Source organism: Macaca mulatta, chromosome 14 (genome assembly GCF_049350105.2).
Source record: "Macaca mulatta isolate MMU2019108-1 chromosome 14, T2T-MMU8v2.0, whole genome shotgun sequence".
NCBI lineage: Eukaryota > Metazoa > Chordata > Mammalia > Primates > Cercopithecidae > Macaca > Macaca mulatta.
The window spans coordinates 126,681,799-126,705,902 of NC_133419.1; the positions used below are offsets into that span (position 1 = coordinate 126,681,799).

A 24,104-nucleotide genomic window follows, 5' to 3' on the forward strand; every position below is an offset into this window, starting at 1 on the left:
AAAAAGGAAACAAACAAACAAAAAAAAAATAAACAAAAAAAATAGGCCTTGCTAGAAGAAGGGCGTTTTGCAGAGCAGAGTTGGGCAAAAGGAGGGCCCTGGGTGGAGGTATACTTGGTAGAGTCAAAGCAAACTGGGCATTTGGGTGCAGGGCCAGGTGCCTGATCTGCTTTATGTAGACTCATTTAATCCTTGCAAGAACACCAGCGTTCCATCTCTCCAAGCTTCATGTCTCCGTAATTTGATGAGGGAAGCAAGCCTAGAAAAGTCGCGTGACTTCACCAAGGCCACACAACTAGTAAGTGATGAGCGCTGGCTGTGAACCCAGGCAGTTGACTCCAGAGCCCGCCCAGGATGGGCAGCTCATCCGCTTTGGTGGTCTGGTGAGAAAAGGAGGAAATGAGACTGGAGGGGGAGATCATGAATCTTACGTGGCCTAATTAAACTACCTCCACACTCCAGCATTTCGTGCACAGAGTTTGAGGATAGTGTTTTCCAAACTGGCATGCCCTGTAGCAAGACGCTCAAGAAGACATTCACATTTCTTGTAGAGTGAAACAAGTGTGGGGAATGCTCCGTTCCCTTCTCCCCAAGGTGCTTCACGGCGTTCACCAACATCTGAAGAGCTCTAAGAAGTGGGAGGCAAAGGCATCTCTTTCACTCAGGACTTCCGAGCCTCTTGCCTACACCAAGCTGTTCGCAGCGGCTCTGCAGCATCATAACGCCCATGTGGGATCACTGCTTAGAGGAGCAAAGAAAGCACTTTGGCATGAGGCGGGGTTTCCATCCTCGTCGGCATCAACCAGTGTCTGGGACAGGAGCTGGTGGCCGCTGCGGCCTGCCTTCCCAGCTGCTGCCCGGGTCTGCCCTCCTACACTGCAGCCCCGTACACCCCTCGCTGTGTGTGACTTTTGGAAAAGTCGTTCCATCTCTCCAAGCTTCATGTTTCTCGATTGTATAAAAGGAAAAAGGTACGAACACGCCCCTTGCAGGGTGTTAGGAGGATTAAATGGGTGGAATAGGGTGGTTTTTTTTCTCCTTCTCTCCCACCTAGAACAAAACCCAGGCTTTAGGTTGTCACGGCGGGCGCCGGGGAACCCTGGCCACAAGCTCCTCTCCGAGTTGCTGCGGACCGCCCCGACGCAGCTAGCGTGGAGGACGGGCGCCCGGAGTCATACAGAAGCCAGGCTGGCCGGGGCTCGGGCTGCGGTGGACACAGGGGCTGCCCCGCCCCGCGTCTCCCGCAGCCCGATCGTGCCCCAGCGCCTCCCGGGTCTGGACTGGGCCGGGCCGCGTGGGAGGGGCGGTGCGGCTGGCGGCGCTTCCGGGGAGCGGGGCCTGCGCGCTGCTGGTCCCCGGGGAGCCCGCGCAGCCCGCGTCGCGACTGGGCCCGCGCACAGGTGAGCCCGGGGCGGGGTCGCGGGGGACCGGGAGGCGCGGCGGGACTCCGTGGGGTGGGCGGGGCGGAGCGCGGCCGGCCTGGGCCCCGGAGACCCGGCCCCACCGAGAGCCGCCGGGGTCCGCGCCGCCTGCAGCCCGGCCTTGCCCTGCCGGCGGCACATCCGCTTCCCTTCGCCTTCACCTTTTTGGCACCCGCAACACGCAAGCGGCATGAAAGAGCCCTCCGAGGAGGCTGTCACCTTTTCTGTCGCGAAGAAGCTGGCGCGGGGCGGCTCCCCTTTCGCTTGCCTCGCTGGAAGAGCCTGGCGGTCAGTGCGTTGTGGATGTCGTTTCTGCTCACATTCTTCTCTGCTCCGGTCGCAGCCTCTTCCTCTGCTCTTCGGGTTGTCATTGTGGCAGTGATTCAGCAAGTGCGTAACATTAGTTAGGGTTAGGGACCTATCGAGGCATTACACCACAGTCATTTAACGAGCAGCTACACACGGGCTGGGCAGCCACTGTGCCAACGACTAGGGTGACCGCGGTGGACCAGACAGATCCAGTTCTCTGGTCCCCAGGGGACAGACAGGTACGTCAGAATCACAGCACACCCTAGAAGTGCAACCGAGAGGGGGAAGTGTGGAGAACTCCCGTTGAAACACCAAACCTAGGGAACACCAGGGTCAGGAATGACTCAGAGGGAACCACATCTCCTTATTTTTTTAGATTTAAGAGTTGATATGTGTAGGCACACAAATCACAAGTGTACAGCTCAACCATTTTCCCTAACACGCACATTTCCTGATTCAGAGCAATAAATAAAACATTACTACATCCCTGGCTTCCAACGCCATAAAATAGGTTTGCCTGTTTTCGATTTTCCATCCATGGAATCATACGTCACATACTTTTTTTTTTTTTTTTTTTGAGATGTAGTTTCGCTTTTGTCGTCCAGGCTGGAGTGCAAAGGCGCAATCTCGGCTCACTGCAACCTCTGCCTCGCGGGTTCAAGTGATTCTCCTGCCTCAGCCTCCCGAGTAGCTGGTTTTACAGGCGCTTGCCACCACGCCCGGCTAACTCTTGCATTTTCAGTAGCGACGGGGTTGTACCATATTGGCCAGGGTGGTCTCGAACTCCTTCAGGTGATCCACCTGCCTCAGCCTTCCAAAGTGCTGGGATTACAGGCATGAGCCACGGAGCCCGGACCTTCATGTACTCTTATGTGTGTGACATCTGACATTCAATATGTTTTATGATATTCACCCGTTTCGTTAGCAGTTTATTCTTGTTGGTGTATAATATTCCACTGTATGGCTAGACCACAATTTATCCATTCAACTGGACAGGAGTTGATGGATGGTCGTTTCCACTGTGGGGTTATTTTGTATCTTGCTGCTACAGATATTCTTGTGTCTTTTGGTAAACATCTGTAAGCAGGCCGGGCACAGTGGCTCATGCCTGTAATCCTAGCACTTTGGGAGGCCAAGGCAGGCGGATCACAAGGTCAGGAGTTCGAGATCAGCCTGGCCAATATGGTGAAACTCTGTCTCTACTAAAAATACAAAAATTAGCCAGGCGTGGTGGTGGCTGCCGGTAGTCCCAGCTATTCAGGAGACTGAGGCAGGAGAATCGCTTGAACCCAGGAAGCAGTGGTTGCAGTGAGCCGAGATCACGCCACTGCACTCCATCTTGGGCGACAGAGGCAGACTCCGTTTCAAAAAAAATAAAATAAAAAAATTAAAAAAAAAATCTGTAAGCACTGCTGTATGAGTATATTCCTAGGACTGAAATTGCTGATGTGTGTATGCTCATCTTTAATCTATGGTGCCAGACACTTCTCCGAAGTAGTTGTATGGTTTACATGCCCACCGGCAGCGTCTGAGTTCCCATTCCTGCACACTCTTGCCACTACTTGGTAGTCTTTTTCTCTGTAGCCATTTGGCTGAGTGCCAGGCAGTGATGCATTGAGGTTTTACTTTGCATTTCTCTGATGACTAATGAACTGTTTTTATGTCTATTGCCCATTTGAATATTCTTTTTGTGAAGTGCCTGCTCAATTCTTCTGCTCATTTTTCTGTCGTCTTCTTACTAGTTCCATTGAGTTCTTGAAATATTTGTGATATGACATTTATTGGATATGTGTGTGTGTGTCTGTATATATATATATATATATATATATATTTTTTTTTTTTTTGAGACGGAGTCTCACTCTGTCACCCAGACTGGAGTGCAATGACGCGGTCTCAGGCTCACTGCAACCTCTGCCTCCCGGGTTCAAATGATTCTCCTGCTTCAGCCTCCTAAGTAGCTGGGATTACAGGCACCCTCCACCACACCCAGCTAATTTTTGTATTTTTAGTAAAGAGGGGGTTTCACCATGTTGGTAGGGCTGGTCTCAAACTCCTGACTTCGTAATCCGCCCGCCTGGGCCTCCCAAAGTGCTGGGATTACAGGTGTGAGCCACTGCGCCTGGCCCTGGATATATATTTTTAAACATTTTCTCCCTTGGGAGATTGCCTTTTCACTCTCCTATTTATGTCTTTTGATGAACAGAAGTTATTCATTCTAATGTTTTTTATTTTACCATTTTTCCCCTTATAGTTGTATTATTTGAGTCTAGTTTTTAAAAAATCTTCCCTAGCAAGAAGACTCAGATAAAAATAAAATTAAAGCTGGGTGTGGTGGCTCACGCCTGTCATCCCAGCACTTTGGGAGGCTGAGGTAGGTGGATCACTTGAGGTCAGGAGTTAGACCAGCTTGGCCAACAAAGGAAGATCCTGTCTGTACCAAAAAAAAAAAAAAAAAAGAAAAAGAAAAAAATAAATTAGGTAGGTGTGGTGGCTCATGTCTATAATTCCAGCTACTCTAGAGGTTGAGATGGAAGACTGCTTGAGCCTTGGAGGTTGAGGCTGCAGTGAGCTGTAATCACAACACTGCACTCCAGCCTGGGTGACAGAGCAAGACCCTGTCTGGAAAAAAAAAAAAAGGTCGGGCACGGTGGCTCATGCCTGTATGCAATCCCAGCACTTTGGGAGGTTGAGGTGGGCCAATCACTTGAGGTCATGAGTTCCAGACCAGCCTGGCCAACATGGTGAAATCCCACATCTACTAAAAATATAAAAATTAGCTGGATGTGGTGGCGAGCACCTGTAGTCCCAGCTACTCGGGAGGCTGAGGCACAAGAATCACTTGAACCCAGGAGGCAGAGGTTGCAGTGAGCTGAGATTGCACCACTGCACTCCAGCCTGGGTAATGGAGTGAGTCTGTCTGAAAAAAAAAAAAGAAAGTCCCACGTGTGAACACAGGGGCCACCCTAGGTCTGCACCATAGTCTCCAAACCTCTTTGAGAACACTGTTTTGTGTCTATCAAGCTATAAATGAATTATATTCAGGCTTTTAAGTGACATTGTCCTACAAACTGGAATTAATCCTACCCAAATGTTTTAGCAAGTGACTGAGAACAAAACAGCCTTTGAAACCAAAATTCTTTTAAATGTAAAGTCAGGTGAAGATGGTAATTTATTTATTTAAATATGTAAAAACTGTTTCAAACAATTTGAACCTTTAAACAGACCAGTTTTTAGCACTCAACTGAAATCCAATACTGTCTCCATTCATTGGCCTGATCTCATCAGACATAGTGTCGTAGTTTCCTATTGCTGCTGTAACAAATTGCCACAAACTTAGTGGCCTCAAACAACACACGTTGATTATCCTACCGTTCTAAGATGGCCATCAGCGAGGCCGTGCTCCTTCTGAAGCCTCCGGGAAAGAAACCATGGACTTGCCTTTTCCAGCTTCTAGAGGCCACCTACATCCCACTGGCACCTGCTTCCCTCGGCACAGCTCTTTCGTCTGCCTCAGACCTTCCTGCCTCCCTCTTGAAAGGATCTTTGTGGTTACATGAGGCTCACCTGGGTAATCCAGGAACCCCCTCCCCATCTCAAGGTTCTTAATCACAACTGCCAAACCCCCTTTTGTCATGGAAGGTAACATAGTCTCAGTTCTGGGGATTAGGATGTGGGCCTCTTTGTGGGCCACTATTCTGTTTACCCCAGATAGTGATTCCTGCTTAACGGAAATCGCATATGAACTCTAAGAGATACTTATTCTAATTATATGCCTTCACAGGCTTCAGTACATTTCCTATATAATAGAAATTGGAGACCAGTTTGATATTGGATACTAAATACACTTTGGATTTTTTTTTTTTTTTTTTTTTTGAGACTTGACTCTTGCTCTGTCGCCCAGGCTGCAGTGCAGTGACACAATCTCGGCTCACTGCAACCTCCACCTCCCAGGTTCAAGTGATTCTCCTGCCTCAGCCTCCCGAGTAGCTGCGATTACTGGTGCGTACCACCACGCCTAGCTAATTTTTGTGTTTTTAGTAGAGATGGCGTTTCACCATGTTGGCCAGGCTGATCTCAAACTCCTGACCTCGTGATCCGCCCACCTCAGCCTCCCAAAGTACTGGGATTACAGGCGTGAGCCACTGTGCCCTGGCCCACTTTGGGTTTTATACGACAAAACTCTGTAGTGTTTCCTTTACATCAATTTCTGCACACAATATTGGAAAAGCATTCTGGAAAGCACTAAAGGTATTGTGTTACTTCTTGTCTGAAGAAATTCTTTACTAATTTTTTATTTTTTTGAGATCGAATCTCGCTCTGTCACTCAGGCTGGAGTGCAGTGGCGTGATCTCGGCTCACCGTAGCCTCCGCCTCCCAGGTTCAAGGGATTCTCCAGCCTCAGCCACCTGAGTAGCTAGGATTACAGGTGTATGACACCATGCCCGGCTGATTTTTGTATTTTTAGTAGAGACAGGATTTCGACGTGTTGGCCAGGCTCGTCTGGAACTCCTGAGCTCACATGATCTGCCCACCTCGGCCTCCCAAAGTGCTGGGATTACAGGCATGAGCCACCATGCCCGGCCTCTTTACTAATTTTCTATCAAGTCTTTGTTCTTACAAAGTGGGCATTTTTGGTATGATTCTACTTTATGAATTTTTTCAAATCACAAAAAAAGCGACTGCATATTATACTACACAGCAAATCAGAGAATAGGCAGAGCGAGTGAGTACAGCTTCCAGTTGGATATTTGGGTTAATTATCTTACCTACTTGTCAGCCACATCTCAAGATATGAAGACAGTTACCAGGTCTTGGAAACATTAACACGTTTGAATGTGTGACAGTTCCACAGCCCCAGCTACAAAAGAACTGAAAAGGAACAAGGAAGGTGCGTGGCATCTTGGATTCCAGGAAGTAGGCAGTGTGTATGGTTACTGGAATTTACCTGCCATCTTGCTCAATTATCCTGTCAAAGGTGCTGTTATTTTTCTTAAAACGTTTCCATAGTGTTTCTCATGAGGGCTTATACCACCCTACTTCTAGTGGCATATACTGCTGGACAACTGGATTTCTTCTTAACCAAGCAATGCAAAAGCAATTTCCCCAAATCAGCATGTGTTGCCAAAAGGGCAAGTCATTTTATAAAATGAGAAACTGAAACTTTTAAATCTACATATATTAAGTAGATTAACATATTATGCTAATTTTTAACCTTTAGAATATTTAGAAATCAAATGATGCTTTAGTTTACAAATGCACCAAGGCCAAATAATGAATATTAAAACAGAATTGAAAAAAATATTTAAATAATGCAAAAACCAACTGACATCATGTTTACTACTAGGGGCAAAAAGGCATTCTAAATGGCCCTAGCTGCAGCCTACCACTTAGGCTGTCTGAAATCCCAAGCATATTAGGAAAGAAAAGAAACTCATACGTATCAGTCAACTTGCAGTGCCTTTTTGGTGGCTTCCCATTTAGCTGTGTTGCTTTTTCAGATGTCTTCTCTGGTTCCTGGACCCATTCCAACTCTTCACTCTGCCTCCTTTGCTGCTATGGTTGAAGTTCTACTTCTTTTTTGAACTTTGATATATGTTCACAAATCCTCAGCATCCCTTGTCTTCTACGTGTCAGTGAACAAAGCATTAATGTGCAGCATAGAAAGATGTTAATTTTTTTTTTTTTTTTTTTGAGGGAGTTTCGCCCTTGTTGCCCAGGCAGTGGTGTGATCTCAGCTCACTGCAACCTCCGCTTCCGGGTTCAAGAGATTCTCCTGCTTCAGCCTCCCGAGTAGCTGGGATTATAGGTGCCCGCCACCACACCCAGCTAATTTTTGTATTTTTAGTAGAGATGGGGTTTTACCATGTTGGCCAGGCTGGGCTTGAACTCCTGACCTCAGGTGATCCGCCGCCTTGGCCTCCCAAAGTGCTAGGATTACAGGCATTAGCCATCGTGCCTGGCCACATTCTTTAAATTTTGAAACGTTTTATTTTAGTGTGTCTAATAATACTTGTTTCTATGAGTTTTCAGGTTTGTTTTGATCTCACAGATCCACCAAAGAGAAAGCAGCCCCGTGCCAGTTGCTCTGCTAGCCTTTCACAGAAGTGTCACTAGAATACTACAGCCCCCACAGGTTCTGCTCCACAGAAACTTAAGGCTGAAGGAGTGTCCACTGTCAGGGGCATCCTCTGTCACTATGGTGGGAAGAGAACATGGTGGGTTGCCTTTCTAAGGGAGTCTTGGGCTTTCTTATTTCCATATAAATGTAGAAGCAGTCTGACAACCTCCCCACCAAAAAACCTGAAAAACAAAAATCTTCTAGACTTTGCAACAGCACTGAATTAATAATCAGTTGGGGAAACATTAATGTTACAAGTTTTATAAACCATGAACATAATATATCCCTCCAATAGCTAGATTATTTTATATACATAGTAGCCCACATTTTCTAAGCATTTATTACATGCCAGGCACCATTAGGACTTTACATAAATTATTTCATTTAATCTTCACAATAATGCTGAGAAGGAGGCTTTAGTACTTCCATTTCATGGATAGAGAAACTGGAGTGTAGTAAGATGGCCAAAGGCCACGGTTAACCAGAGATGAGAATCAGGCACTCTACCTGCAGTCTGCAGTCTTCACCACTTTTTGACATGACCTTCCTGAGCTGCTGGCTGCAGGAGCGATGGGTCTACGGATGGAGTTATTCAGGGGGAGGCAGACTTGGAGGAAAAGTCTCCCAAGATTTCCCGCATGAGCTCGCTCTCTACTGTTCAGCTTCTGTCTATCTGGATACATAATTATTTGTCCAAATTGCAACTGTCCTTCTTCTACCATTTCAGGCCTTACATAGGAAGTCCTTCTAAAGAGCTGCCTGACAGCTGCCCTTCCCCAGATCCTGAATATCCTCCTGGCCAGGTGGAGCAGAGAACAGTCCCTCAGCTGGTCATGCTGAGCTCATACCCTGTAAGTCTGACCACACTACACAGCTCTGGCTTTATCTAGAACCCAGCTCCAATCACAGTCGTGTCTGGCCCTAATCTCATGAGGAATGAAGGACCCATTTAGAGAGGAAGCCTCTGTCAGGCATTAGGAGAAAAACAGAACTTTCCAGAGCTCATCCACGGGGAATGAGAGCAGGGTAAGTGCAGCCTTTGTGATTCTCTCTCTCTGCCCTCTGTAGGATGGCTGCTCCATGAGGTCAAGACTGGGTCTTCTCCCTCCTCCCCCTTTACCGATGCCTGGTCTCACGGGGCTAGTTTTGACCCCCACGCTATGGCATCATCGACCTCCCTCCCAGCTCCTGGCTCTCGGCCTAAGAAGCCTCTAGGCAAGATGGCTGGTGAGTGGAACCGGACTCGCGACTCTGCTGTGTTCCTGAGTGTAGTGCTCAGTCTCCAGAGGGCGTGGTGGGAGGCCTGCCTGGTCCCAGCTCAGAGAGAGACGCAGGAAGGCTGACGGGGGGACTCCTGACCTGACTTCAGGGCCTGGACGCGTGGTGGAGTGAGGAGAGGAGGCCTGCGTCAGCTTAGCCAGATCTTGATCCTTTTGGCTCAGAGGTTTTCCAAGGCTGCTCAGCTAGCTTTCCCAGCCTGGAAACCACGGTGCTGAGGGCTTAACACTGTCTCTCATTGTCTAAATCTTTGTTCCAGAACCATCTGGAGGAGAAGCCAAGCAGAGAGAGAAAATGAATCAATCCCCACCACTATCTGTCCTTATCAAAGGCTGGGGAAGCTGGGTTTTCATCTCCTTACGGAGTCCCCACAGCACACCTGACACTGCATTCTCAGTGAACTTTCAGCACCTAAGACAAACCCATTTTACAGATGAGGCAATGGAGACACAGACTAATTTGCTGAAGGTCATAGAGAAAGTGAGCCACAGTCAGAACCGTGTCCCTGACTCCCGAGTGCGGGTTCTGAATCGCGCAGCTCTCCGCTCCTCAGCAGCTCCAAGCAGTAGCCTCTTCCCCATCTGGCGACAATCTAGGATTTCTTGGGGCCATGCAGATGCCAGTCCTCCATGCCCCTTCCTTCCTGTATAGGTAGCCCTTCCTAATCGAAGTCCACCTCCCCTCGGTGCTGGAAGTGGGCTCTGGGACTGGTGGATCCTTGCTCGCATAACGTAGCTCTGCCTGCAGACTCCCGGGTGGCTGACGAGTCAGCTCTAGTGGGAAGTTCTGCTTAAGGTGGGCTGGGGGTGCCAGGTATCAAAGAGCCTGGGAGTAGTGCAAGGCCATTTCTCTTACCCAGGCTGGTGGAACACTCTCACATAAGGATTCCAGAGTTCTGACATACGTCCCAAACCTTTACCTTTAGAAGGCACTTTTAGGCAAGTCCCAAAGGATATACAAAAACAGCGGAGTGTCGGGCGCGGTGGCTCACGCCTGTAATCCCAGCACTTTGGGAGGCTGAGGCGGGCAGATCATGAGGTCAGAAGTTCAAGACCAGCCTGACCAACATGGTGAAATCCCGTCTCTACTGAAAATACAAAAATTAGCCAGGGGTGGTGGTACGAATCTGTAATCCCAACTACGCAGGAGGCTGAGGCAGGAGAATTGTTTGAACCTGGGAGGCGGAGGTTGCAGTGAGCCAAGATCACGCCACTGCACTCCAGCCTAGGTGAGAGTGAGACTCCATCTCAAAACAAAAAAAAATAGTGGAGCAATAGGTCTCTGAGAATACGATGTTTCCCAGTGCAGGGACGCGGACTGCAGTCTGTCTGTCCTCCCTGTGAGGCGGGGCTCCTCCCTGTGTGGGCAGTGAGAGGGCACCTGTTAAGAAGACACAGGCCTGAGCAGTGTTTCTCCCCCACAGACTGGTTCAGGCAGACCCTGCTGAAGAAGCCCAAGAAGAGGCCCGACTCCCCAGAAAGCACCTCCAGCAATACTTCACAGCCTGCCTCACAGGACAGACTATCCCCAAGCCTCAGCTTAGTCACGTCTCCCAGCCTGCCACCCACACATGCGAGTGACAGTGGCAGTAGTCGCTGGAGCAAAGACTATGATGTCTGTGTGTGCCACAGTGAGGAAGACCTGGTGGCTGCCCAGAACCTGGTCTCCTACCTGGAAGGCAGCAGCACCAGCCTGCGCTGCTTCCTGCAGCTCCGGGATGCAACCCCAGGCGGTGCTATCGTGTCCGAGCTGTGCCAGGCACTGAACAATAGTCACTGCCGTGTGCTGCTCATCACGCCGGGCTTCCTTCAGGACCCCTGGTGCAAGTACCAGATGCTGCAGGCCCTGACCGAGGCCCCAGGGGCTGAGGGCCGCACCATCCCCCTGCTGTCGGGCCTCAGCAGAGATGCCTACCCACCTGAGCTCCGATTCATGTACTACGTCGATGGCAGGGGCCCTGATGGTGGCTTTCGCCAAGTCAAAGAAGCTGTCATGCGTTGTAAGCTACTACGGCGGGGAGAAGGGGAACGGGATTCAGCCACAGTATCTGATCTACTTTGACTTTTAGGAGACAGCCCTGTAGCCTAGTAGTTCAAAGTGCAGCCTCTGGAAAAGGCTGTCAGGGTTTGTATCCTGGTTCCTGCAATTATTATTAACCCATAAAAAGTAACTTGGGCAAGTTACTTACCTGCTCTGTGCCTGGTTTCCTCACTGACCACTAGGTTTCCATTGCTATGAAATGAGAACAGTATACAGACTAAGGCCTCAGAACATGGCCTAGCACATGTATTCATAATAGGCAGAGCCTAGCACAAATCAGGTCCCCAATAAATTATTAGCTAGTAGTAGTAACAGTAACAGCATTACGTTTCTCTGAGATCAGGCTGGAGATTTCCATCAAGAGCTGGGAAGGTGCCAGGGACATTGGTTTAGTAAGGCAAAATGATGCAAAATAATCGGAAAGAAGTGCATATGAGTGTATCTGGGGAGGGCCATGCTATTGCAGTAGGTTTGGAAATGTGATAACAGATAAAAAGGTAGAAGAGGCAGGACCTGTTGGGGAAAACAGAGATGCTGGGTTTGGGAAGGGTGACAATGCTGTGACTGGTCTCTTTCAGATCTGCAGACACTCAGTTGACACTTTTTATATCATGGGACCCCAGAAGTTGGAGTAAAGCTGGAAATAGAAAACCTACGCAGGGCCTTGGATTCCCACAGATGTGACAAGAGGTATAGGGAGCGAGTCTGCAGCACTTTGCCCGTGTCCCTGGGATCACAGCACCCATCAGCCTTCCATTACTGTGGGCTCCCTAAGAAGACCATGGAGAGGTTGGGGACTCCCCCAGGAAAGCCATGAAGCTGGGGATTCCCCCTAGGAAAGCCACGAGGAAGCAGGGGACTCCCCAAGAAAGCCATGAGGAAGCCAGAAACTGGAGGTGGTAGGAGGTGGTACTGACCAATGATGGCCAGCAGGGCTCGTATCCTGCCTAACTGGACAAGAAGCCTGGCACACACTTCTGTCTTCCCCTGGAACTGGGTACTGGCGTACACTGGTATCCCTCCTAAAGAGGTGACTCACCTGACTGATCAGCAAGAAGCCGAGACTGCAGGCCTCACCGTGGATGGTCTTCCCAGTTGCCTGGGGAAACCCTGGAATGGGCGTCAGGAGAAAGCAAGAGGAATCCAGTCCTTCACACTCACACTACTCTGTTCCTCCTTCCAGAGACATCGATTCACTTCAGAAAGCTGTAAGGAAGACGCAGTCAGCACTGCAACTATACTTTTTATTTATTGCCTAAATGCCATTAAAGACACAAACCTAGAAGCCATTCTGAATGTGGGGGCGAGGTGGTGGAGGGAGCAAGTGAAGAGACGGGAAGCCAGGGCTCAGGGTTCAACGCCTTCACCTGAGATCACAAGCCCATGGATGCTGTGACATCTGAGAGCTTCATCCATGGTCTGGCTAAAGCTGATACTTTCACAGTCACCATCTTCACCTTTGGACTGGGAAGAATCAGCATTTTTCTTCTGGCAGATGACTGTATTCCTTATAGGACAGGCAAGGTCTCATTCATCTGTTCTCAGTAAGTTTGTTGCTGAACTGAAATGAATTTCATTATTTCCTCCAACATGTACTCTTGTGCCCCCTCTCTCACTTCTCCCTATCATGACCCCTCTTTTGCTGAAAAAAAGTTTTATTATTTTTTCTATCTCTAGTTCTAGAAAGAGAAAATTTATTTTTTAAATTATAAATTATTTTGCCAGGCACTGTGGCTCACACCTGTAATCTCAGCACTTGGGGAGGCCAAGGCAGGTGGATCACCTGAGGTCAGGAGTTCAAGACCATCCTGGCCAATATGGTGAAACCCCGTCTCTACTAAAAATACAAAAATTAGCTGGGTGTGGTGGCGGGCACCTGTAATCCCAACTACTCAGGAGGTTGAGGCAGGAGAATTGCTTGAACCTGGGAGGTGGAGGCTGCAGTGAGCCAAAATCACGCCACTGCACTCTAGCCTGGGCAATTAAGCAAGACCCTGTCTCAAAAAAAAAAAAGGCCGGGCGTGGTGGCTCATGCCTGTAATACCAGCACTTTGGGAGGCCGACGTGGGCAGATCAAAATGTCAAGGGATCGAGACCATCCTGGCCAACATGGTGAAACCCCGTCTCTAGCAAAAACACAAAAATTAGTTGGGTGTGGTGGCGCGGGCCTGCAGTCCCAGCTACTTGGGAGGCGGAGGCAGTACAATTGCTTGAATCCAGGAGGCAGAGGTTGCAGTGAGCCAAGATCGTACCACTGCACTCCAGCCTGGGTAACAAAGCGAGACTCCATCTCAAAAAAAAAAAAACAAACCAAAAAATTATTTTAGTATAAAAGGATTAACAAATAATATGTCCACTCATGTGCCGACCACCCAGTTTGAGAAGCAAAACCTGGCCGGGCGCGGTGGCTCAAGCCTGTAATCCCAGCACTTTGGGAGGCCGAGACGGGCGGATCACGAGGTCAGGAGATCGAGACCATCCTGGCTAACACGGTGAAACCCCGTCTCTACTAAAAAATACAAAAAACTAGCCGGGCGAGGTGGCGGGCGCCTGTAGTCCCAGCTACTCAGGAGGCTGAGACAGGAGAATGGCGGGTACCCGGGAGGCGGAGCTTGCAGTGAGCTGAGATCCGGCCACTGCACTCCAGCCTGGGCGACAGAGCGAGACTCCGTCTCAAAAAAAAAAAAAAAAAAAAAAAAAAAAAAGAAGCAAAACCTTATCATCTCTTATAGTGGTCCCTTTGTGCCCCGAATTGCATTCCCCCCTCCCCCACCAGAAATAACCAATATTTTGAATTTTGAACTTCTTGCTTTTAGCTTTTCTGTATACATTTACCACATATGTATGCACCCCCACCAGCATATTGTTTAGTTTTACATGGTTTTATGTTTTATGTAAACAGCATTACCATGTTTGTATTCTGCAGATTCCTCTCCTTGTTCACCAAATGTTTGTGAGATTTATCCATGCGGATAGATGACACGCCAGTTATTAATAATACACTTTCATCCCACGATGTAAATATGCCACCATTTAGTTACACATTCTTCTCCAAATGGATATTTGTTGTTCCTAGGTTTTTGCTATTAAAAACAATGAGCCTCTGAACTTTTTTGTACATTTTCACAAGCAAGATTTTCTAGGATTTAGCCTAGAAAATCCTGCTGGGGCTGGGCGTGGTGGCCCATGCCTGTAATCCCAGCACTTTGGGAGGCTGAGGCGGGCGGATCCCTTGAAGTCAGGAGTTTGAGACCAGCCTGGTCAACATGGTGAAACCCTGTCTTTACTAAAAATACAAAAATTAGCCAGGCGTGGTGGTGCATGCCTGTAACCCCAGCTACCTGGGAGGCTGAGGCAGAAGAATTGCTTGAGCCTGGGAGGCGGAGATTGCAGTCAGCTGAGATATCGCACCACTGCACTCCAGCCTGGGTGATAGAGCGAGACTCCATCTCAAAAAAAAAAAAAAAAAGATCCTGCTGGGTAACAAATATACTGCTGCTGGGTAGTAAAGAAAATACATGCTGTTCTTCTAGAAGATGCCACAGTTTCTTCCAAATTGGCTGTACCAATTTAAGTTCCTACCATTTGTGTTTAAGACTTCCCACTTTTGGCCGGGCGCGGTGGCTCACGCCTGTAATCCCAGCACTTTGGGAGGCCAAGGCGGGCGAAATCACGAGGTCAGGAGATTGAGACCATCCTGGCTAATACGGCGAAACCCTGTCTCTACTAAAACTTCAAAAAATTAGCTGGGTGCGGTGGTGGGTGCCTGTAGTCCAAGCTACTCGGGAGGCTGAGGAAGGAGAATGGCGTGAACCCGGGAGGCGGAGCTTGCAGTGAGCCGAGATGGCACCACTGCATTCCAGCCTGGGCGACACAGCGAGACTCCGTCTCAAAAAAATAAAAAATAAAATAAAAGAGTTTCCACTTTTTCATGTTCTTGCTAACACTTAATCAGATTTTTAAATGTCTGCTAATCTGGTGGGTGAAAACTGGTAACCTATTGTAATTTTTTTTTCTTTTCACCATTTTTGTGGGGAAAAAAAATCAAGCATATACTGAAAGGAAAAAGTTTGATAAATCCCTATGTACCCATCAGCTAGCTTCAACAATTACCAACTCTGAGCTAATCTTTTATCAAGAATGCCTTAACCGTATCTCTCACTCCTCCCCAGATCATCGGAAGCAAATCTCAGAAATCATTTTACTCCTAAATATTTAAGTATGCATCTCTAAATTATTAAACTTTTTTTGGTTTTGTTTTTTGTTTTTCTGAGATGGAGTTTCGCTGTTGTTACCCAGGCTGGAGTGCAGTGGCACAATCTTGGCTCACTGCAACCTCTGCCTCACAGGTTCAAGTGATTCTCCTGCCTAAGCCTGGGGTTACAGGCACGCACCACCACACCCGGCTAATTTTTGTATTTTTAGTAGAGATGGGGTTTCACCATATTGGCCAGGCTGGTCTTGAACTTCTGACCTCAGGTGATCCACCCGCCTTGGCCTCCCAAAATGCTGGGATTACAGGCATGAACCACCATGCCCAGCCTAAAATATTTTACCTTTTTTTTTTTTTTTTTGAGACGGAGTCTGGCTCTGTCACCCAGGCTGGAGTGCAGTGGTGCGATCTCGGCTCACTGCAAGCTCCGCCTCCCGGGTTTACGCCATTCTCCTGCCTCAGCCTCCCAAGTAGCTGGGACTACAGGCGCCCGCCACCTCGCCCGGCTAGTTTTTTTTTTTGTATTTTTTAGTAGAGACAGGGTTTCGCCGTGTTAGCCAGGATGGTCTCGATCTCCTGGCCTCGTGATCCGCCCGTCTCGGCCTCCCAAAGTGCTGGGATTACAGGCTTGAGCCACCGCGCCCGGCCTATTTTACCTTTTACTTTGTGCTTTTTGTGTTTTACTCAGGAAGTCCTCCCTACATCTGTATATTTTCTTCTGTCTTTAATCCACCTGGATTTTCTGTTTGGGTTTTTGTTGGTCTTTAGTCAAAGATCCAATTCTTTTTTCTATTTGAATAACCATCATTTACTGACTAGTCCATCCTTACCCCACCCCTGCTGATTATGATGTCACTGCTGTGACATACTATCATACGTTGGGGGCTATTACTGGGTTCTCCAGTCTCCTCCCTTTATCTGTTTGTGTAACCCTGTGCTGGTGCCACAATGGCTTGTTTACTGATGTTTTTAATAAGCCTGGACCATTTGTAGGTCAATTCTTCCTGCTCTTCTTATACATCAAAAATCACTTTTTCTTGTTCCTTTACTCTTCCATATAAATTGTTTATTCAACCACCACGTTCCAGGAAAAAGCCTGTTAGTATTTTTATTGGACTTACGTGGAATTTATAGATTTATTTTGAAAAAACAGATATGTTTATGAGTCTTCATATTCATAAATATGTCTCCATTTACTTATGTCTTTCAGTGTATTTCAATAAAGCTTTCTATCTTTTCCACATTGGTCAGCTCCTCTTTTTATTAGAATTATTCCCTACCATTTCATATTTTCTGTTGCTGTTGTAAAGGGTAATTTTACATTTTTATCTATTACCGATATAAAGAATTGTAATTTATTTCACATATTGATCTAGTATTAAACAGCATGCTGAATTACTTAATTCTATATGACTATAAACTTTGCAGGGTCTTGCTGTTGCCCAGGCTGGAGTGCAGTGGCGTGATCATGGCTCACCACTGCCTCGACCTCCTGGGCCCAAGCGATGATTCTCCTACATCAGCCCTCTGGGTAGCTGGGACCATAGGCCTGTGCCACAACTCCTGACTAATTTATTTGTACTTTTTGTAGAGATGGGGTTTCGACATGTTGCCCAGGCTTGTCTTGAACGCCTGGGCTCAAGCCATCTGCCTGCCTGGGCTTCCCAAAGTGCTGGGATGATAGGCTTGAGCCACCACACCTGTCCTGTCAGATTTTCTATAAACAGTCATACAATTTACAAAAGAAAACAAAAACTTTAGTTCCTTTTATGGCTCCTAAGGCCTCCAATAAAACAAAGTGACAATAGCAGCCATCCTTGTCTCATTCCTTCCTTAAAAGGAATGCTTTACACATTTCTCCACTAAATGTGTGCGTTGTAGGTTTTCTGGTATGTAATTTTTTCTTTCCCTTTTTTTTTTTTGAGACAGAGTCTTGCTCTGTCTCCCAGGCTGGAGTGCCGTGGTGCAACCTTGGCTCACTGCAACCTTTGCCTCCCGGGTTCAAGCAATTCTCTTGTCTCAGCCTCCCAAGTAGCTGGAACTACAGGTGTGTGCCACCACGACAGGATAATTTTTTGTATTTTTAGTACAGACAGGGTTTTACCGTGTTAGCCAGGAGGGTCTTGATCTCCTGACCTCATGATCCACCTACCTCGGCCTCCCAAAGTGCTGGAATTACAGGCGTGAGCTACTGCGCCCAGCCTTTTTTTTTTTTTTTTTTTTTTTTTTTTAATTTGAAGAATTTAAGATTGGAATTAATTGCTCCTCAAATGTTTGTTAGACTCATCTGTAATACCATTTGGGCCTAGAATATTCTCTGTTTTTTTTGAGATGGAGTCTTGCTCTATTGCCCAGGCCTGAGTGCAGTGGGATTACAGGCGTGAGCCACCACGCCCGGCCAGAATATTCTTTATTGTAAAATTTAAAGCTGTAATTTCAATGTCTTGAAGAGTTACAGATCTATTTAGATTTTCCATTTCTCCTGGAGTCAATTTGGTATAAAAGTCAATAAAGACTACAAGACCAGTTTAAGTAGATTTTTCAGTCTGAGTGTCCTGGATCATGTACACAATCATGAATGTGAAGTCTGTCTGCATGAAGAATCATCTGTGGTTATAAATTCTTAGGAGGTTTTTTCCTTCTTCCCTCTGGGACAACGGTTGAAGCAGCAAGTTTCCTAATCACCTTCTCTCCTTTAGTGGGGCAGCATTTTTCTTTTTAAAAAATAGTTGGCCTGGCCAGCCACAGTGGCTCATGCCTATAATCCTAGCACTTTGGGAGGCCAAGGCGAGATCTCCCAAGGTCAGAAGTTCAAGACCAGCCTGACCAACATGGCGAAACCCTGTCTCTACTCAAAATACAAAAAAATTAGCCATGCGTGGTGGTTGGCGCCTGTAATCCCAGCTATTCAGGAGGCTGATGCATGAGAATTGCTTGAACCGAGGCGGTGGAGGTTGCAGTGAGCCGAGATTGCGCCACTGTACTCCAGCCTGGGTGACAGAGTGAGACTCCGTATCCAAAAAAATAAAAAATAAAAAATAGAAAAAATTGTTGGCCCCTTCATTGAGCTAGTGGACCTTCAGGGATCTTAGCTCTATGGAAAGTTCTGTATCTTAATTCCTCTTTACATAAGCTCAGGTCTTGTCTCTTGTCCTTTGAATCGTGTCCTAGATGTCTAGAGATCAGGAATGGCCCTTAAAATAGCTTCCACCTTAAAAATCCCCTTACCACTCTATAGATTCAAACTCCCACATCATTTTTGGTTCCTGCAATTTTTACTTTTTTGAGAGCCCAGCAACGTAACTAAAAGAATGTTTTAGTTATGTTTGAGTGTTTTGTAGCTGACTTGTTTTCAGTTTAGTCTGTCATAATTACTGAAATGGAGGTGGGAAGTATCCAGTCCTTCTTTAGACTAAAAAAGAAAAGATTTGGGAGGTTTTTTTTTTTTTTTTTTTGAGACACAGTCTCGCTCTGTCACTCAGGCTGGAGCGCAGTGGCGCGATCTTGGCTCATTACAACCTCCGCCTCCAGGCTGAAGCCATTCTCCTGCCTCAGCCTCCCGAGTAGCTGGAATTATAGGCGCCTGCTGCCACACTCAGCTCATTTTTGTATTTTTAATAGAGATGGGTTTCATCATGTTAGCCAGGATAGTCTCAAACTCCTGACCTCAAGAGATCCACCGCCTTGGCCTCCCAAAGTGCTGGGATTACTGGCATGAGCCACTGCACCTTGCATGGGAGAAATGTTAAGATTTCTAAAAAACTAAACGATTGAACAGGGCTTTATAATAAATGAGTAACCTAACATAGCATTGTCTAGTAGAACTTCCTTTGATAATGAAAATGTTCTCCATCTGTGCTCATATGGTAGCCACTAGTCACAAGTGGCTATCAAGCACTTGCTAAGTGGCTAATGTAACTGAGGAACTGAATCTTAACTGTGCTACCATAAAGATTCCTTTCACTCTGAGGTCTGGTATTTAATAGAACTTCTGGTAGCTGAGGCTTCCTATGAGCTCATCCTTTCCTTGAAACAGGCATTCTTTTTTTTTCAGAGACAAAGCCTCGCTCTCTTGCTCAGGCTGGAGTGCAGTGGTGTGATTATAGCTCACTGCAGCCCCAAACTCCTGGGGCTGTAACTACACCTGTAGTCCCAGCCTCCTGAGTACCTGGGACTACAGGTGTGAGCCACCACGTGGGGCATGAGCCAGACTTTTTGAAGAGCAGAATTCTGGTTTTATATTTTAATCAAAATTATACCCATATTGATGAATTTTGCTTCTAATGAATACATTCCTCTACTATTTCATTTCAAATGTTTCTCTTTTGCTCATTATATTTTAGCTACACAGGTCATTCCTTTTTTTTCAGACGGAGTCTTGCTCTGTCACCCAGGTTGAAGTGCAGTGGTGCGATCTTGGCTCATTGCAACCTGCACCTCCTGAGTTCAAGTGATTCTCCTGCCTCAGCCTCCCAGGTAGCTAGGATTACAGGTGCACACCACCACACCCGGCTAATTTTTGTATTTTTAGTAGAGACTGTGTTTCACCATGTTGGCCAAGCTGGTCTTGAACTCCGGACCTGAAGTGGTCCGCCTGCCTCGGCCTCCCAAAGTGCTGGGATTACAGGTGTAAGCCACTGCGCCCAGCAGTCATTCTTATTTTTTAAAAAATGTCCAGTACGTTACTGCTCTAGGGTCTTTGACAGCTAATATTTACTCTGCCTGGGCTCTTCATATGGCTGGTATGGCTGGTTCCTTCTCCTCATTCAAGTCTCAGCTCAAATGTCACCTTTTGAGAGGCTGACCACGATCATCTTATCTAAAGGGCTTGGCCAGGCATTGTGACGCATGCCTGTAATTCCAGCACTTTGGGAGGTGGGCAGGTCACCTGAGGTCAGGAGTTTGAGACCAGCCTGGCCAACATAGCAAAACCCCGTCTCTACTAAAAATACAAAAATTAGCCAGGTGTGCTAGTGTATACCTGTAATCCCAGCTACTCTGGAGGCTGAGGCAGGAGAGTCGCTTGAACCTGGGAGGCGAAGGTTGCAGTGAGCCAAAATTGCGCCACTGTACTCCAGCCTAGGTGACAGAGTGAGACTCTGTCCCAGATAAAAAAAATGCGGGGGGCTCCTATCCCCAGGCTCTTTCACACTGTCCAGTTTTGTTCTATTAACAGTACTTGGCCTGGCACAGCGGCTAATGCCTGTAATCCCAGCACTTTGGGAGGCTGAGGCAGGCAGATCACGAGGTCAGGAGATCGAGACCATCCTGGCTAACACGGTGAAACCCTGTCTCTACTAAAAACACAAAAAATTAGCCGGGTGTGGTGGCAGGCGCCTGTAGTCCCAGCTACTGGGGAGGCTGAGGCAGGAGAATGGTGTGAACCCGGGAGGTGGAGCTTGCAGTGAGCTGAGATTGCACCACTGCACTCCAGCCTGGGCGACAGAGCGAGACTCCCTCTCCAGGGGAAAACAAAACAAAACAAAATAACAAAACACCATACACAGCACTTAATCATTATCTTGTTTATCTCACGTGCCCCATTTGAATATACATTTTATGAAAGAAGACGCCTCGCTGCCTTGCTCAGAACTAACAGTGGCTGGCACATGGAAAATGGAGACCTGGAGAGGTTAAGAGACTTTTCCAAAGTTGCACAGCTAGTCAGTGTTGGGGCCCGACTTCATGGCTCTCAATTCTGGGCTCTTTTTGTAAAAACGTAGCTACTTTGGCAAGGTGCGGTGGCTCACACCCGTAATGCCAGCACTTTGGGAGGCCCAGGCGGACGGATCACGACCTCAGGAGTTCGAGACCAGACTGGCCAACACAGTGAAACCCTGACTCTACTAAAAATACAAAATATTAGCTGGGCTGGTGGCACGCGCCTGTAATCCCAACTACTCAGGAGGCTGAGGCAGGAGAATCGCTTGAACCCGGAAGGCGGAGGTTGCAGTGAGCCGAGATGGCGCCATTGCACTCTGGCCTGGGTGACAGATCCTAAGTCTCTCCTAATAATGCTTTCTGCATCACAAAAAAAAAGCAGTCTTTTATCCAACTCCTAATCTATATTTCTGGTAGAAGTAATCCAAAAATCAAACTAACACATGGTACACTTTGTTACTGACCAAAACTGACTGTAAGTTGCATCTTGTTGCTAATGTTGAAAATGGCAAAAACTGTCCCATTAGATCTGTCTGAAAACTAAACTCAAATCACTGGCAAAAATAATGTGTGGCTGACTTAAACGATGTAACTCTTTTTTTGTTGTTTTTGAGACGGAGTCTTGCGCTGTCGCCAGGCTGGCGTGCAGTGGTGCTATCTGGGCTCACTGCAACACTCCGCCTCCCGCGTTCAAGCGATTCTCCCGCCTCCGCCTCCGCGAGGCTGGGACTACAGGGGCCGGCCACCACGCCCGGGTAAATTTTTAATTTTTGTATTTTTAGTAGAGACAGGGTTTCACCATGTTGGCCAGGATGGTCTCGCTATCTTAACCTCGTGATCCGCACACCTCGACCTTTCAGGGGGCTGAGATTACAGGCGTGAATCACCGCGCCGGGCCGTAAGCACCAACTCTTGACAAAATTTAGATCTGTTAAATAACACCAGCGAAAAACGGGCTAACCAGAAACAATGGTCACTAAAGAAACCCTCAACAGCAGAAGTTACAAGTAATAATTTCATACAGCAAAAAAAAAAAAGAGAAACGAAACCCTGGGAGACGAATCATCCTGCAAATCATAACCCTGGGTAGCGGGGCAGAAATACAGGCCAACCAGAGAGAGAGGCATGGGATGCCTCCAGCCCGGAAATAAGTGGGTGATGGAAATGGTTCTTCTGGCCCTATTCGTTTACCTTTCTTGTCAGCGGAAAGGTGCTGAGTCTACAAAGTAAAAAACTGATCACGACGAAAATTTCTGCAAAGTAATTAAAATGGAAGAAACATGGAAATGACCTAAATACTCGGTATAAAAAATCGACCAAGGAATAAAATGGGTTCACGGATTTGCGTCAGAAACGTTGCTTCCCTTATAATTGGTCAACGTCGGTGAAACTATGATTAAAATGTCAGTATTCAAACAAGGCCTCCAACACTCCCGTGGCCCAAGGGGGTCTTCGGCTCCCACCCCGGGGCACGGGCCTGGGGGTCCCTCTTCACTGCGCAGCCACCTCTAGCCCGCCGCTTTCGGGACTCTCAACCTTCTTTTCCCTTCCCTGAGGGCCGGCCAGCACCACAACCGGGCCAAAGGCAGTAACTTGGTTGAAAGACGCGCCCTGGGACAGGTCAGCGGGCTCCGCTTTGCGATGCACGCAGCCCGCAGGAGCCGGCGCCAGAGCAGGGTACGCCGGGAGTTAGCAGCCCAGCCAGGCCGCTAGGCTGGGGCGAGGGGCGGGGCCGGCGCAGGGCGCGCAGGCGCACGGCGCCTTCCTGGCAGCATGGCGGACGCAGCCCCTCAACTCGGCAAGAGAAAGCGTGAATTGGACGTGGAGGAGGCCCACGCCGCCAGCACAGAAGAAAAGGAGGCAGGAGTTGGAAATGGTACCTGTGCTCCTGTGCGCTTACCATTCTCGGGCTTCAGAGTGCAGAAAGTGCTGAGGGAGTCTGCGCGGGACAAAATCATTTTCCTACACGGGAAGGTACCAGGAGGCAACCCTGAGGCGGGATGCGGGAAGCGGTGAACCAATCATCGCCTTGGAGGCGGATTTTTTTTTTCGGATCTCGGCCGGAAAATACCAATCATTATCACTCGGGGGAGGTGGGAGTGCGCTACTAGAATGCATAGAGGGGCGGTAAAAGGCGGCAAGATTGCCCTTGAAATTAAGGCAATGAACACATCTAGCTCTAATTTTTCTAATGTCTCTTTCACTAGAAATATCTACTAGGAGAGTGTATTGTAGATTAAAGATCACATGTTACATTCCCCAAGCCGTTCATCCATTTATGTGTATAGGGACTAGGAACCCAGTAAATGTTAGATGTCTTGCTCATCCCTGTCGCTGGAAACATGTCCCTCAGTCCATGAGACTGTAGGAGATGTGATCTCTGCCTTACACGACTTCAGCCCTAACAGGAGAACAACAGAGAACAATATATTATAATTGTTAATTCAGTTCTACACGCGCGCTTTCAAGCATGCCAGACACTAACCTCGGTCCTGAGAATGTGGAGATGAAAGTTACCATCCCTGATCTTCAGGACTACGGAATATTTCTGGCGAGACAGATACAGCTTGCTCCAATACCAGCGTGCTTAGCAGTCTGGCAGGGGCTGAGGAGAGATGGAGACCATTCCAGGAACTAGTGAGGAGGCCTAGCCAGGGCAGGTATGGGGGTTCCCCAGAACTACTAGCAGGAACTCTCACCTTTGGGAGGATCAGGGAACCTTGGCCTAGGCTTCCATGCGTCTGTATCTGTTTTTTTTTTTTTTGTTGTTGTTTTTATTTATTTATTTTGAGACGGAGTCTCTTCTCTCTGTCGCCCAGGCTAGAGAGCAGTGGTGTGATCACTGCAACCTCCATCTCCCGAGTTCAAACGATTCTCCCTGCCTCAGCCTCCCGAGTAGATGGGATTACAGGCGCCCGCCGCCATGCCCAGCTAATTTTTGTATTTTTAGTAGCGACGGGGTTTCCCCATGTTGGCCAGGCTGGTCTCGAACTCCTGACCTCAGGTGATCCGCCTGCCTCTGCTTCCCAAAGTGCTGGGATTATAGGCGTGAGCCACCGCACCC

The 24,104-nt window shown here is 47.8% G+C and overlaps 2 protein-coding genes and 3 long non-coding RNA genes across 12 annotated transcripts in view; 2 read left to right on the top strand and 3 right to left on the bottom strand.

Moving 5' to 3' along the window:
- Window positions 1-21: 21 nt before the first annotated feature.
- Window positions 22-1,913, bottom strand: LOC144334492 (uncharacterized). Its single transcript, XR_013404380.1, has 2 exons — window positions 1,641-1,913; window positions 22-380 (listed from the first exon to the last, which is right to left on the bottom strand). It is a non-coding gene; the product is annotated as an uncharacterized LOC144334492 (long non-coding RNA).
- On the top strand, window positions 595-13,018 carry TIRAP (TIR domain containing adaptor protein). 6 transcript variants are annotated; one of them, XM_077960930.1, is made up of 5 exons: window positions 595-971; window positions 8,576-8,699; window positions 8,917-9,075; window positions 10,550-11,125; window positions 11,745-13,018. In XM_077960930.1, exons 3-5 carry the CDS (start codon window positions 9,009-9,011, stop codon window positions 11,762-11,764), a joined length of 663 nt encoding a protein of 220 aa, XP_077817056.1. In that variant the 5' UTR covers window positions 595-971; window positions 8,576-8,699; window positions 8,917-9,008; the 3' UTR covers window positions 11,765-13,018.
- On the bottom strand, window positions 7,699-23,032 carry LOC114672435 (uncharacterized). 3 transcript variants are annotated; one of them, XR_013404374.1, is made up of 3 exons: window positions 22,941-23,032; window positions 12,206-12,372; window positions 7,699-9,391 (listed from the first exon to the last, which is right to left on the bottom strand). It is a non-coding gene; the product is annotated as an uncharacterized LOC114672435 (long non-coding RNA). The 3 variants fall into 3 exon arrangements; XR_003722826.2 differs by having other exon boundaries at window positions 7,699-10,483; XR_013404373.1 differs by having other exon boundaries at window positions 7,699-10,506; window positions 12,206-12,727.
- Window positions 15,664-16,330, bottom strand: LOC144334491 (uncharacterized). The gene is made up of 2 exons (XR_013404377.1): window positions 16,036-16,330; window positions 15,664-15,722 (listed from the first exon to the last, which is right to left on the bottom strand). It is a non-coding gene; the product is annotated as an uncharacterized LOC144334491 (long non-coding RNA).
- Window positions 22,789-24,104, top strand: part of DCPS (decapping enzyme, scavenger) — a 41,339-nt gene continuing 40,023 nt past the window's right edge. The window contains 1 exon segment of the mRNA XM_015116079.3: window positions 22,789-23,014. Coding sequence (XP_014971565.2) covers window positions 22,814-23,014 — 201 coding nt within the window. The 5' untranslated portion in view covers window positions 22,789-22,813.